Source organism: Ochlerotatus camptorhynchus, unplaced genomic scaffold, assembly GCF_037179485.1.
Source record: "Ochlerotatus camptorhynchus isolate MF236.1 unplaced genomic scaffold, CSIRO-AGI_Acam_v1.1 ptg000176l, whole genome shotgun sequence".
NCBI classification, from domain to species: Eukaryota; Metazoa; Arthropoda; class Insecta; order Diptera; family Culicidae; genus Ochlerotatus; species Ochlerotatus camptorhynchus.
Genome location: NW_027040666.1, coordinates 2,536,191 through 2,549,949, shown reverse-complemented (window position 1 = coordinate 2,549,949; position 13,759 = coordinate 2,536,191). Strand labels below are relative to the sequence as shown.

Below are 13,759 nucleotides of genomic sequence, written 5' to 3'. Positions count from 1 at the left end.
CTTTGACCTTCATTTTAAAGCTATTGAATTTGAAAATAATATCAAAACGTGTTCAACCTTGTTTAATGGATCAAATCTGGTCATTTTAGTGGAGATTTAGTTTCAAAGTAGCTAAAACCCCGTTCACATTACAGCCTATATCACGTAATATAGGCTGTCTTGCAATGAGCACTCATACATAGCATTTCCAGTGAAAACTAGATGTATGAGTGCTCATTGCAAGACAGCGTATATCACGTGATATACGCTGTAATGTGAACGGGGTATAAAAGGAATTGAATTGAATTTCATAAATTTAACCGAAAAGTTCAGCTGTTCTAATTTCGGTAAAAATTACCGAAGTAGGTGAAAATTTCTAAGTGTGCAGCTTGATATAAAGAGAGAGAAAACACACTTATACCATAGAGGTAACTCTAAGACCACTGGGTCCCGAAGAAAATCATTATTATTTTTGGCTCACTCAGTACCAGAACAACGGTCCCAAGCAGTCCCAAGCTATTTCACTCACCCCTGCATGTTCTGCATGAATCCACACACCCCTGATGTTATCTGTCAAACTTTCATAGCGAATCAAAACAAACATAGTGTAGTAAAAGAATTTCAACTAGAATAGGGTACGTTAATCGTTTGCTTGGGACCAATAGGCTACTAAAGTGGTGAGCCAATTTAAAATCGTTAGTTTCGTATTGATTGTTGCTTATACCCCGTACAGACTATGGCTTATATCATGTAATATAGACTGTCTTGCAATGAGCATTCATACATCTAGTTTTCACTGGAAATCCTATGTATGAGTGCTCATTGCAAGACAGCATATCCCAACAAACAATTTTAGCTGCAGACTAGCCTATACAGGCAAAAATAAGCTGTATAAGCCAATTTTTGGCTGTATAAGCTAATCTGCAGCTAAAATTGTTAGTTGGAATATTACATGATATAAGCCATAGTCTGTCCGGGGTATTAGAATTGCATCTCTTTTTGCCAGTGGTGGCGGGGGGGGGGGACACCCCTCACCATCCCTCTCCAAAGGGGGAGTTTGGTAAAGAGAGATGAAAAAACCGATTTGTACCTTCCTTAAAAAGTTGTTCTAGCTCGCTATTCTAATATCTATATGCAATTTTCACACTGCCGTACTCTAACGGAACTATCAACTCTATGCTTTCATCTACTCCATCTATCGTATAAAAATTACCACTACAGTCTGTTATTTGAAATTAGCATCTTCAACTATACAAAAGTTAGTTACGCCTTTTTGTAAATGTTAATTTAGGGTGACAAAACATGTTTTTTTTTGATGAAATTTTATGAAATTTTTCAAGTATTGCATCACTTGTTATCCATTTCTATAAAATAAAACTCAGTTTTTTACATTTCAAGAGCAAATGTTCATTATGTCGTAAGTAACATTCGCACCAATCCGAGAAAAATAAAGTTTTGTTTTGATGACCGAAAAGTTATTCCTATTTTCAAGTAAACACATATAATCTCATAGTGATAGCAATGTTTAACATATTTAGCAGGGTTTTAATCATACAAATGCAAATCGCTAGCTTTCATGCTAAAAAATACTGGTTTTTGAGTAAAAAGTTATTATACGTCGTTTGGTGGCCCCTATTGTTACTTAAGTCAAAGTGTATTTACCAGGATATTCGGGAGAATTATCAATTACGTCTCCTTACGTGCAGCCCATTCATCATTTTAGGACCACCGAAATCATCTTAGCAACAAACAGTTCGATTTATTCACTTTAATAATGAGAAAGCGAAACGACGAACGTACACTTTTCACGGGTTTCTCAGCGCTGTTACTTAAGTCAAACGGCATCTCCATAAAAATTGGGTGACTTAAGTAGCATCGAAAACTATTTTGATCGGAAGGTGATTACGTCAAAAAGCCATTTGACTGGTAAATAAATTTAAAAATGGGATTTGATCCTATATTCGGACAGTATATAGTGTAATAGCAGGAGAATCGATTGACACTGCTAGCTCGACTTTGTTTACCTTTGTTACATTCGACGTAATGAAAATTTGCTCTTGATTTGTCAGTTTCGCCCGTTTGAAATGTTGGTACTGATTTAAAGAATTCTCATTAATGAGGACAGAAACAAAACTCTCCAAATTTGGGTAGAATCGTTCCATCTTGGGCAAAACTGAACCTACCCAAAAATCGGTAAACTGTGTTGAGAATGAAAAGTTGGCAAATGAACAACGTCGATCGGATTCATGTCGATATTGTTCATTTATCAACCTGTCACTCACAGTTTACCAATTCAGTGCCAACATTTCAAAGGGGCGTAATTGCTTTTGTAAACAATGACTTTAGTCGTCAATTTCTCGTGAATGAAATCTTACCTCTCCAAAATAACAATGCTAGCTGGTAGAGGAGACATTCCTCTACCTGCTGGTGTTATTATTTTTTATTAGTGAGCTTTTATTCGCGAGAAATCGACGACTAAAGCCATTGTTTACAAATGCAATTACGCCCCTTTGAAATGTTGGCACTGAATTTTTAAGTAGGTTCAGTTTTGACCGATCTGAGTGAATTTTACCTAAATTTGAGAAGTTTGAAAATAGCGTGCACATGTGCTAAATGTTTGAAACGTCAAATTAATTTTCGAATATCAAAACGTCATCGCACGTATACACAGCCCTGCAATGAGCAGAACATTAAAAAAATAAGCAGACTGCCAAGAAGTAAACTTCTTCTGTGTGCGACCATCTTTTTTGACATCCGCAACTATCGGACGAGAAAAGTTCCGACCGACCGAGAAAAGCAGCCGATTTCCGACAAATTTGTGATTTTCGACTTCAAATTATCTAGAAGGTTAGTTCATTGGAATGAAACCATGTACAACTGGCATGAATTGGAGTGTTCTGTTTCGAATTATTTGTAAATGAAGAGTGTAAAATAATCTTACATAACACTTGTGGTTCCACACCAGTCCAGACAGAATGCGTTGAGCTGTCAAAGGCGAAAAAGAATTGTGTAATAACTTGTGATAAGCGAATAATTTATAGTTTTTGTCCACTTGCTTCCAGGAGAACGCAAAATGTTTAAGTCCGTCGCTCCAATCCTGGCCCAGGTGCCAGCAGAAGTCTGCTTTGGCCAACAAAATCGTGGAATGGCTACGCTGAAATCCATCCAGATCCGTCTGAAGTCGGTCAAGAACATTCAGAAGATCACCCAGTCCATGAAGATGGTGTCCGCTGCCAAGTATGCATATATCTTTTTGAAAATATAATCTCTGGAGGATTGAACTAATGCAGTTTTAAATTATAGGTACGCCCGTGCTGAACGCGATTTGAAGCAGGCCAGGCCATACGGCTTAGGTGCTCAGCAATTCTACGAGAAAGCTGAGGTTGCCTCCAAGGAAGAGGAACCGAAGAAGCTGTACATCGCCATCACCTCCGACAGAGGTAAATGGTTGAACGGACACGGTTGTGTGTCACAGGAAAATGAGTAATTTGATTGTGTTTTCAGGTCTGTGCGGAGCTGTTCACACCGGTATAGCCCGTAGCATCCGTGGTGATTTGACCGAAAACCCCAACATCAAGGTCATCTGCGTTGGTGACAAGTCGCGTGCCATCTTGCAGCGTTTGTATGGCCAGAACATCGAAATGGTATGCAATGAGATCGGCCGTTTGCCACCAACCTTCCTGGATGCTGCCAAGCTAACCAACGCCATCCTGAATATGGGATACGAGTACACCGAGGGTAAGATTATTTACAACAAGTTCAAGTCGGTTGTGTCCTACGCGGTTGCAAACATGCCAATCTTCAGCCTGAAGGCCGTCGAGTCTGCCGAAAAACTGCCGGTCTACGATTCTCTTGATTCCGAAGTTATCCAGAGCTATTTGGAATATTCGCTGGCTTCGATGCTGTTCTACGCAATGAAGGAAGGTGCTTGCTCGGAACAGTCATCACGTATGACTGCTATGGACAACGCTTCCAAGAATGCCGGAGAGATGATTGACAAGTTGACTCTGACTTTCAACCGAACCAGACAGGCTGTCATCACCCGTGAGCTGATTGAAATTATTTCCGGTGCTTCGGCTCTGGAGACCAAGGATTAAGCAGATGCGCTTCTGTGAATGCGATCTTAACAACAGATCCTGGAACATCTACACTCACTATTTCCAACAGCAGAGCAGCCGCGTGAGGGTGGGAAATTGTATTTCGATATCTAGCTGTGAAAACCTACAGTGCGTCAACATCTTAATGATGGGTAAAATAGTACACGGAATAATCGATAAATATGTTATATAAAGAAACATTCTTCTTTAGCCATCAGTGAAGGAAAGAAAAAAGTCCTTTGTTCGGAATCGTAACAACAAAACCTAGTTAGCTTGGGAGTTGATGAAGACGTGTAGGGGAAATACCCCATAAAATCGCCCGCCCTCCGTGTTTCGCTGTACCATATCTAGAGCTAAAATAAGGGTCTAACAGCTTTTGTAATTGTAATTCAAGACACACCAACGCAAACGTGGGTGTGTCTTGAATTCCTAGAAATCATCGAGTCATTGTTTACAAAAGTTGTTAGGCCTTTATTCTAGTTGTATACACTAGGATATACCTACCCACCAAATTTATATGTTTGAAAAATTACATTTTATGCTCCGATCAACTATATTCGGAGCATGACGGGCCATCACACTAGTATGAGCTCCTGCTTCAGGCTAACAACAAAACGAAATTGGTAGCATAGTGGTTACCGTTTGCGCTTTCCAAGTAGAAGGTCGCGAGTTCAATCCCAACAATCTCAACCCTTTTTTTTTTATTTATTTTCTACGCCTAATTTTTAAATCGTAATCATAGATCGTATCACTCAAGACAACCAATTCATAGATCTATTGAAAAGAATAGCATCCTTTCCATCGAAATTAGAGAGATGGAGAGGTAACGTTGGTCTCATGTTAAACTATGAATGAATTAATTATTCTCACATCTCCTTGAATTAGCTAGAGTTACGGCTGGGAGTGCTGATAGGTTTTCGGATTCACGCTTTTATTACTTATTTAGCTGCCCATATGATGTTCACTAGGATAGCTAGGGTAGCAAGGCAAGCGGCTGGTGATCGGAAGGTCATGGTTTTGAATCCCATCCAACGACATGTGTTGTTGTTGGATGGGAAATCACTAACGAGAGAGAAAACAACCCTGCTCTGTCCCGTTCTTATTTTCGGATTAATTATGCCATAGTTGAATAATCGTTTAATAAATGTATAATAGTGTCTAATTAAACATTATTTCACATGAGAATCAAGCGTCTATATACACCTTTATACCATCGCTGTTAAAGGAATGTCTAATAAACGCTGAATAATCAAAAAATCGATCGAATAAGCTCTGCTACAACTCTTCCCTCCCCTTGGCTAGTTTTTGCACCTTGCTGTTGGTGGGCGGGCTTAATTTCATGCTAGTGGAGTGTTGGAGACGGTGGGTTTGTGGCCGACGTTGCTGGCTCATGCCGCGATAGAATGGCGCCATGGGCAGGCAATGAGGATTACTGAGCTTCCCCTCTCTGATAAACCACTGCATGAGAGAACAAAAGATCTAGTCCAGCAGTGATAGTATCACACTTGTTACTCCTTTTATTGAGAGCCGCGTCGTAGTACGCTTACGTATAGGCACTGACGTTGGGTGTGATACTGGCGGGTTTTGCCGCAAATCACTCTTATTTTATTTATTTTTACGCAGATAGATTTATTTGGGTTTGCAAGGGAATTATACTATTGAAATATTTCAGAAAGTGCCCAACGGTGCTCCTTCTACTTGCGTGACAAGCTTTCATTGTTGTTTTCATTGAAGTATTACTCAGGGAACAATTTTAAACATCATTTTTGTACATGGTATTGTAACTAATCTTATATGTGCTTCATTTTGATTTGGGATAAATGTTTGAACTATGGCTCGGGATTTCCACTGTTGCGTGCTTCTATTGTGATATATCCATACGTAATTTTGTGGGACGACATAGTGGAAACGTGTGAGCGTAGTTGGAGCATATACCCTATGTAATTTAAAAATCAGCTAGGAAACTAACTTCAAAATGAAGCATTTTAGTCACTTGAAGGTGTCACCTGGGTCGAACTAAGATATAATAAATAGGTATAGGTCAAAATCAAAAGTACTTGAAACACGTTTAATTTTAGATTACAAGCACAAGTGCAGATACTTAATAAAGCATGGGTTATGATTGATTAGGTGACTTAGAGCTTTTAATAATTTATTAAATTAGACTAATGAGATATCATAACCATCAAATGAATTTAAATAATAAACTTCAGAAAGTCTAATGACATTAAGTAGATTAACAAAAGAATTAGGATGCGGGTGGTCCGCTTAGGGAGGCAACTAACCTTTATAGTTGTAGAATAAATCTTCTTATTTAGTATTGAATTAAAAAAAAAAAAAAGAAAACGCAGGCAGACCAATAGCATTTAGCAGATTAACAAGGAGAGGAATAGTTTAGGAAATAAGAAAAGGAAAGGAATGTGACAATTAATAGCTTTTAAACTTTTGGAGGTATTGTATTCCCCTGAGTTTGTTGTACTCGATTACTATATTATTCTCTCAATACGCGAAATCTCTTATATATGCGATTAAAGCATTTGAGTTAACTTATTTCTTAGTGTTCAAGTACTTACATTTGTAAACAGCAATCAATGTTAATCTATGAACTAAACCATACGTAAAATCGATCTTTCCTTATGTGGTATTGATGCATGTTTAACTTTTCGCGTCAGTCGGAATCAACGCGCCTACGTCTACGGAGCTTACGCAGAAGTGATTTGCAATGCGGTAGAGCTCACCAAAAGTTTTTTTTTTTTTTTTTTTTTTTTTTTTTTTTTTTTTTTTTTTTTTTTTGAGCTTCTGTAGTATAGAATTTGTTCGGTACGGTCGCGAAATCTTGAAATGATTGATACGTGCGGTAAAATAACTAAATTGAAACAAAGCTCAACAGTAAAATAAGTAGAATATTTAGGGAGGAAACCAAAATTTATCAACTTGCCAACATAGGCTATCACATTTATTTTGGTGGCACTCTTTAAGTGATAATAAGTTGTTTTTTTTCTCTACGGTTGTTTCGCGTGGCGTTCACAATTTGCGCGATTTTCGTATCTTACGTAATTTAGATGTTTAACTATAAACGGTTTCACTGACTCGAGGTCGTTCCTTAAGCGGTGTTGGTACAGGTTAAACCTTTGCCGACTGTCGGATTCAACGCGCCTACGGCTACGGAGCTTACGCAGAAGTGATACGCAATTCGGTAGAGCTTGTCAAACGCTTTTGAGCTTATAGAATTTGTTCGGTGCGGTCGCGAAATCTTGAAATGATTGATACGTTCTTTAAATTAACTTATTTGATACAAAGCTCAGTAGTGAACACGGAATCCAGTGTTCAAGCGGCCAACATAGGCTAGTCCTTCTGCTGTATTGTCAAAGATAGAAGCAAAATTTATTCAAATGGGTCAAGTCTTGAAAATTAAGCTGTCACGCAGCTCCAGCTTGATACTAAAAAAAAAAAAAAAAAAAAAAAAAAAAATAAGCTCTGCTACAACTCTTGTAAGTCGAATAAAAGCTTCTCGACATACCTTATTCAACACCAAATATTTCGATGTTGTGGTTGAATAAATTCTACAGATTTGTGTGAACAAAGCCTGAACAAGAAGTTATTATTAAAAATAGTACAAGTATTATTAAGCATGAAGTGGAATAAAATCGTCAAGAAGTCGTTTCTTCAATAGGCAATTGTTTGTTGGGATGTCTGTTTGTCTGTGATCGTAGTATTTTTCCAACAGAAACGTCATTTTAAGACAACGATGTGTGTTTTGAGTTGCACCATAGAGGTAACTCTAAGACTAGAAGCAACAATCAATACGAAACTAACGATTTTAAATTGGCTCACCACTTTAGTAGCCTATTGGTCCCAAGCAAACGATTAACGTACCCTATTCTAGTACTACGCAATGTTTGTTTTGATTCGCTATGAAAGTTTGACAGATAAAATGAGGGGTTATTGGTTTTTCCTATGTTTCGAGGATTCTGTGACACTACCCCGAATGTCACTACCCCGAACGCCGTTACCCCGAAAGCTACTACCCCGAATGTCCTACTACCCCGAATGGCCATTACCCCGAATACCCTACTACCCCGAATGACCATAACCCCGAAATTAAGACAAACGGAAGAACAGCATGCGATTAAAAGGATAAGGATTGTGCTACATTTCCCCGAATACCATACCCACGAAAAAAAAAAAGTTAGGAATTTTTCAACCTTGGCAATTTTCTTACTATATATTGAGCATAGTGAGCAGATTGCAACCCACCTTAAATTTCAAACCATGCAAATGGAAGATTTAATATGAGATTAACCCAACTACCAATTAATTTGCTTCGAGTAGCTAGAAACCCATTCCCAAAGCACAGGATGCTCACTATGCCCCTCTTTTCCCTATATTAATGTATTGAGCCGTTTAAAGCATTTTCATTTTTATATATAGAATAATAATCCAAAACCAGTATGCTTGTTTTCAGTTCATTTATTATTCATCATTATTTGATTTGTTTCTTGGAACACCGTTGAGAAATTCTTCCTTTTTTTAGACATGAGCAGTTCTTTGGAGTTTTGAGGTTTTCATACTTTTAAACACTGGAATGTAATTGTAGAAGGAGAAAAAGTAATTTAATAAACAGTAATTGGAATTTTTTCCTTCTTTTGATCATGAGCTATTCTTTCAAACTTAATTGGACCACAACATGATTAAAAATAATAATAATTAATTTTAGAAAATAAATGGATATTTTTTCTTCTTTTCATGAACTATGGTTCAATTTAATACGAAAGAACAGCTCATGAAGAAATTAAGGGAAAAGAAATCTTTATTGGATATTTCTCCTTCTTTTGAATATGAGCAGTTCTTTCAGAAGGAAAATGGGAATATTCTCATCTTAGAATATTCGATTATGAAGGAATATTATTATATTTTCAATCCATTTGTTAAAGTGTCACTAAAGAGGGAAACTTCAATGCAGAACATGTGAATCTCATACACCCAGATCGCTGCGTGAAGGATTATAATGCCTTTGGAAAAAAATCTGCTTGTTTTTACTGCTAATAATACCAGTTACACCGATTCTATAACATTCCCCAGAAAACCATTCCGCAGAATGTACCATTCTCCAGAAAAGATGATGAAATTAGTAATTTATCACTTTTTTTTGTCATTTTATATTGTTATATATGCAAAGAAGGAAATATTTCCTTCTTTATCGTATATCCAAAGAATTCATTATTTCCTTTTCTTATATTTTCAAACAAGGGAAAACCCTTTGATCCATTAAGGTCTCCTAAAACCCCTTGACCCATTAATAAGTTTTTCTCTTCTTTTTATATATGCGAAGGAAGATTCCAGGAGTGACTATAATAAACAAAAATACAGCTTACAGCTTTTGGAAATGGATTCGGGGTAATGGTCATTCGGGGTAATGGGCATTCGGGGTTGTGTACTATTCGGGGTAACGGCGTTCGGGGTAGTGTACCGTTCGGGGTAACGGCGTTCGGGGTAGTGACATTCGGGGTAGTGTCACAGAACCGTTTCGAGGGGTGAATCGATTAGCTTGGGACCGAAGAGAGTACCAGAGCTGAGCCAAAAAGTTGAGCACGTTATTTCGGGACCTTCTAGTCTTAGAGTTACCTCTATGCTAGAAGGTCCCGAAGAAACGAGCTCAACTTTTTGGCTTAATCGATGCACCCCTCGAAACATAGAAAAATCCACTAACCCCTCATTTTATCTGTCAAACTTTCATAGCGAATCAAAACTAACATTGTGTAGTACTAGAATTTCGACTAGAATGGTGTACGTTATTCGTTTGCTTTCGCTGTGGCTAGTCAAGTAGTGAGCCAATTTAAGGCCATCGTTCGGACATTTTGAGCCGTTTGTCTGTGATTTGGGTGGTTTTCCAGGAAACGTCCCGAAAATCCTGTGAAGGAAAGCGAATATCGGGAAACAAATTCCGTCCGATTGTAGCCAAGGATTTTGTTTTCCTAGTGGGGTAAAATTTGGGTGGAAAAGTGCATTCAACTTCAAGTGGTGTGCTTTTTCCGGGAAAATGGCATTTCCACCCAAAGAGAATATGCACGTGAGTGTATATGTGCGCGCAAGGAAATGCAATCTTGCGCCTATGTTTTCCCGGGAATTTCCCAAGAAAGTATACCATATTTTTATACCAGGACATTCTGCAGACTATGCACAACATGATGGTATACATAAACATATGATTTTCGAAAATTTGTAGCATGGTTTTTCAATTTCCAAACCATGCGCCAAACATTCTCGCTGTAAATTCGTCACGGACATAGTAAAGAAGCAATAAGCAATTACGCATTTGTTTTACCACGTTGCCACATTTTCTTGTTCGTAGGTCCACGAGTCCTTTTTCGCTAGTTCGCTCATCATATCAAATTGATCAGGAATTCTTCCGAATGTCAAAAATTATATCGAAGACCTACGACGGATCCGAAATTGAAATTGAGATCTCCATATATTCTTTCATCATATCAAACTGAACAGGAGTTCTTCAAAATCTTATCTTATCTATCGAAGACCTACGACTTATCGGGAATTGAAATCGAATCCTGCATATTCCCTCATCACATCAAATTGATCATTAATTCTTCCGAATAATCCGAAATTATATATAAAACGTATGACTAATCGGAAATTGAAAATGAGTTCTCCATATATTCCACCAACACATCAAATTGATCATAAATCCTTCTGTAGACATTCGGGCAGTTAGAATATATTTCATAATACAAGGATGGTCAAAAATTCTTCCAAACTATCAGAAGTTATATGGAAACCCTTCGATTGATTGTAAATTGAAATCAAATTCTCCATTAATTCCTTGATCATATCATATTGGAATTATCAGGAATTATTCCGAATAATAAGAAATTATATCGGAAAATGAAATCGAGTTCTCCATATGTTCCCTCATCACATAAAATTGATCAGGATTTCTTCCAAATTATCAGAATTAATATCGAACACGTATGACTTATAGGAAATTGAAATTGAGTTCTCCATATATTCCTTCAACATATCAAATTAATCAGAAATCCTTCTGAAGAACTTCGGGCAGTTCGAATGTATTTCAAAATACAAGGATGATCAGGAATTATTTCGAAATTTCACCGAATTATCAGAAGTTATATGGAAACCCTATGACTGATTGGAAATTGAAATCGATTTCACCATAATGTGTACCCTATGTACCATATCAAAGTGTTCAGAAATTCTTCCGGATTATCAGAAATTATATTGAAGGTCTTCGACTAATAGAACAATTGCAACCAAGTTTCCATATATATCTCAATCAAATCAGGTTGATCAGGAATTCGTTCGAATTATCAGAAATTATAAAAAAAAACTTCCTGATCAGAAGTTAAAATCGAGTTGTCCTTATGCCCTTACCATATTAAATTGATCAGGAATTCTTTCGTGTGACCAAAAATTGTATCGAATACCTACGAATGGTGGGTAATTGAAATCGAGTTTTATCAGGACATCTTCCAAATTATCAGAAATTATATCGAAGACCTACGACTGATCGGAAATTGAAATCGAATGATCCATATACACCCTAGCAAAGTGATAATGAATTCTTCCGAATTATCAGAAATCATATTCAGGGCCTTCGACTTATAGAAGAATTGTCATCGATTTTTCCATATAGGTATATCTTTATCATATCAGGTTGATCGGCTATACTTCCGAAATATCAGAAATTATATCGAACACATACGGCTAATTGGAAATTAAAATTGAGTTCCCCAAATATTCCCTCATCATATCAGATTTATAAGGAATTCTTCCGAATCAGCAGAAATTATAAAAAAGACCAATTACTGATCGGAAATTGAATTCGAGGTCTTTGAATATTTCCACATCATATCAAATTGATCAGGAATTCTTGCGAATTATCAGAAATTATACCTAACACGTATGACTAATCGGAAATTGAAATATAGTTCTCCATAGATTCCATCAATATATCAAATTGATCAGAAATCCTTCTGAAGACATTCGGGAAGTTAGACTGATTTTAAAAATACAAGGATGGTCAGGAATTATTTTGAAATTCTTTCAAATTATCAGAGGTTATATGGAATCCCTACGACTGATTGGAAATTGAAATCGCATTCTCCATTAATTCCCTCATCATATCATATTGATCAGAATTGTTTACGAATTATCAGAAATTGCCACTGATTGGAAATTGAAATCGAGTTCTCCATATATTCCATCATCACATCAATTGATCAGGAATTCTCCCGAATTATAAGAAATTACATCGAAGACCTACGACTGACGGGAAATTGAAATTGAGTTCTCCATATATTCCATCAACATATCAAATTGATCAGAAATCCTTCTGAAAATCTTCGGGCAGTTAGAATGTATTTCAAAATACAACGATAGTCAGGAAATATTTCGAAATTCTTCCGAATTATCAGAAGTTAGTTGGAAGCTTTACGGCTGATCAGAAATTGGTATCGAGTTCTCCTTATATTTTCTTATCATGTCAAATTGATCATAAATTCATCTGAAGATCTTTTCAGTTAGAATGTATTTCAAAATATAAGGATCTCAGGAATAATGTCGAGACCTTCAAATGACCAAAAATTGAATCTACATCGTTTGAATAGTATCCCACCATATAAGAATGATCAGGAATTATTCCAAATTCTCCCATCATATAAAATTCTTTCGAATCATCAGAAATTATATAGAAGCCTTACGGCTGATCAGAAATTTTTTTCTCCGAAACACTTTTTATTGTAATTCTGGTTTATTGTAAGAATTTCAATCACATGAATAGTGCATCGCAATTTCATAAAAAAAAATAATTAGGAAGTCGTTATCCAATCTTAATCTAAAGAATTTGAGCGTGTGTGGGTGACAACAAATATAGCAGGTGAAACTTTTATATTCGCCACAGATTATGATTGTAATATTTTTATTGAAATATTCTTCCAAATAGCCAAATAAATAGTATCTTAATTTCCTCCTGAAATTAAAATTCATATCTATGGCATTTTCAATCAACGCATGCTGATTTCATTCATTTCTGATTCAGAAAATGAGAGCATTCTGCTCGCAGTCATTGGTGTAAATGAGACATTGCAGTTTATTTAAAAAAAAATGTTTTCTTAGGACTAAACCAAATAAATCAAGTAAAAATCAGCAGAATCGCTTTCAAGATTTTTTACTTAGTCTAGTCACACGATAAAAGCGCAAGAGGTGATTTCTATATAAAACACATATGTTATGGTAAATATAATTGGCTAGCGCAACTTAATTATAATTAAAACGCAACCTACTAATTTGGGCATGTTGCAAATAAATTTCATCCTTCCAACGAATGAATTTTTTTTTATGTTTCCATCATCAACTAACAAAAGTTATTATTCTGGGGTATTTAATTGTGTGAAAAAAGGGCATAAAATGAGATCTCATACTCCCAATGCAGATGCAATTTTTTGGAGAATCTTTACATTCTACTTTCAAAAAACTCATGGGCTCTTTAGAAAAAGCTTGATATGTTAATAGAATTGTACACCATATTCTTCATAAAATTCCCAATTTTTGCAAACATCTTTTTTTTTGGGAAAAAATAGAATGTTAACTTATTTTTAGTTATCTTACGTTTCTCTTCTACACACCATACTTGGGATGATAAAACATGA

The 13,759-nt window shown here is 36.3% G+C and overlaps 1 protein-coding gene across 1 annotated transcript; it reads left to right on the top strand.

The window, feature by feature from the left end:
* The first annotated feature begins 2,688 nt into the window (after positions 1–2,688).
* On the top strand, positions 2,689–4,098 carry ATPsyngamma (ATP synthase, gamma subunit). Its single transcript, XM_065222555.1, has 4 exons — positions 2,689–2,826; positions 3,042–3,216; positions 3,283–3,419; positions 3,484–4,098. Exons 2-4 carry the CDS (start codon positions 3,053–3,055, stop codon positions 4,074–4,076), a joined length of 894 nt encoding a protein of 297 aa, XP_065078627.1. The 5' UTR covers positions 2,689–2,826; positions 3,042–3,052; the 3' UTR covers positions 4,077–4,098.
* The last annotated feature ends 9,661 nt before the right edge of the window (positions 4,099–13,759 follow it).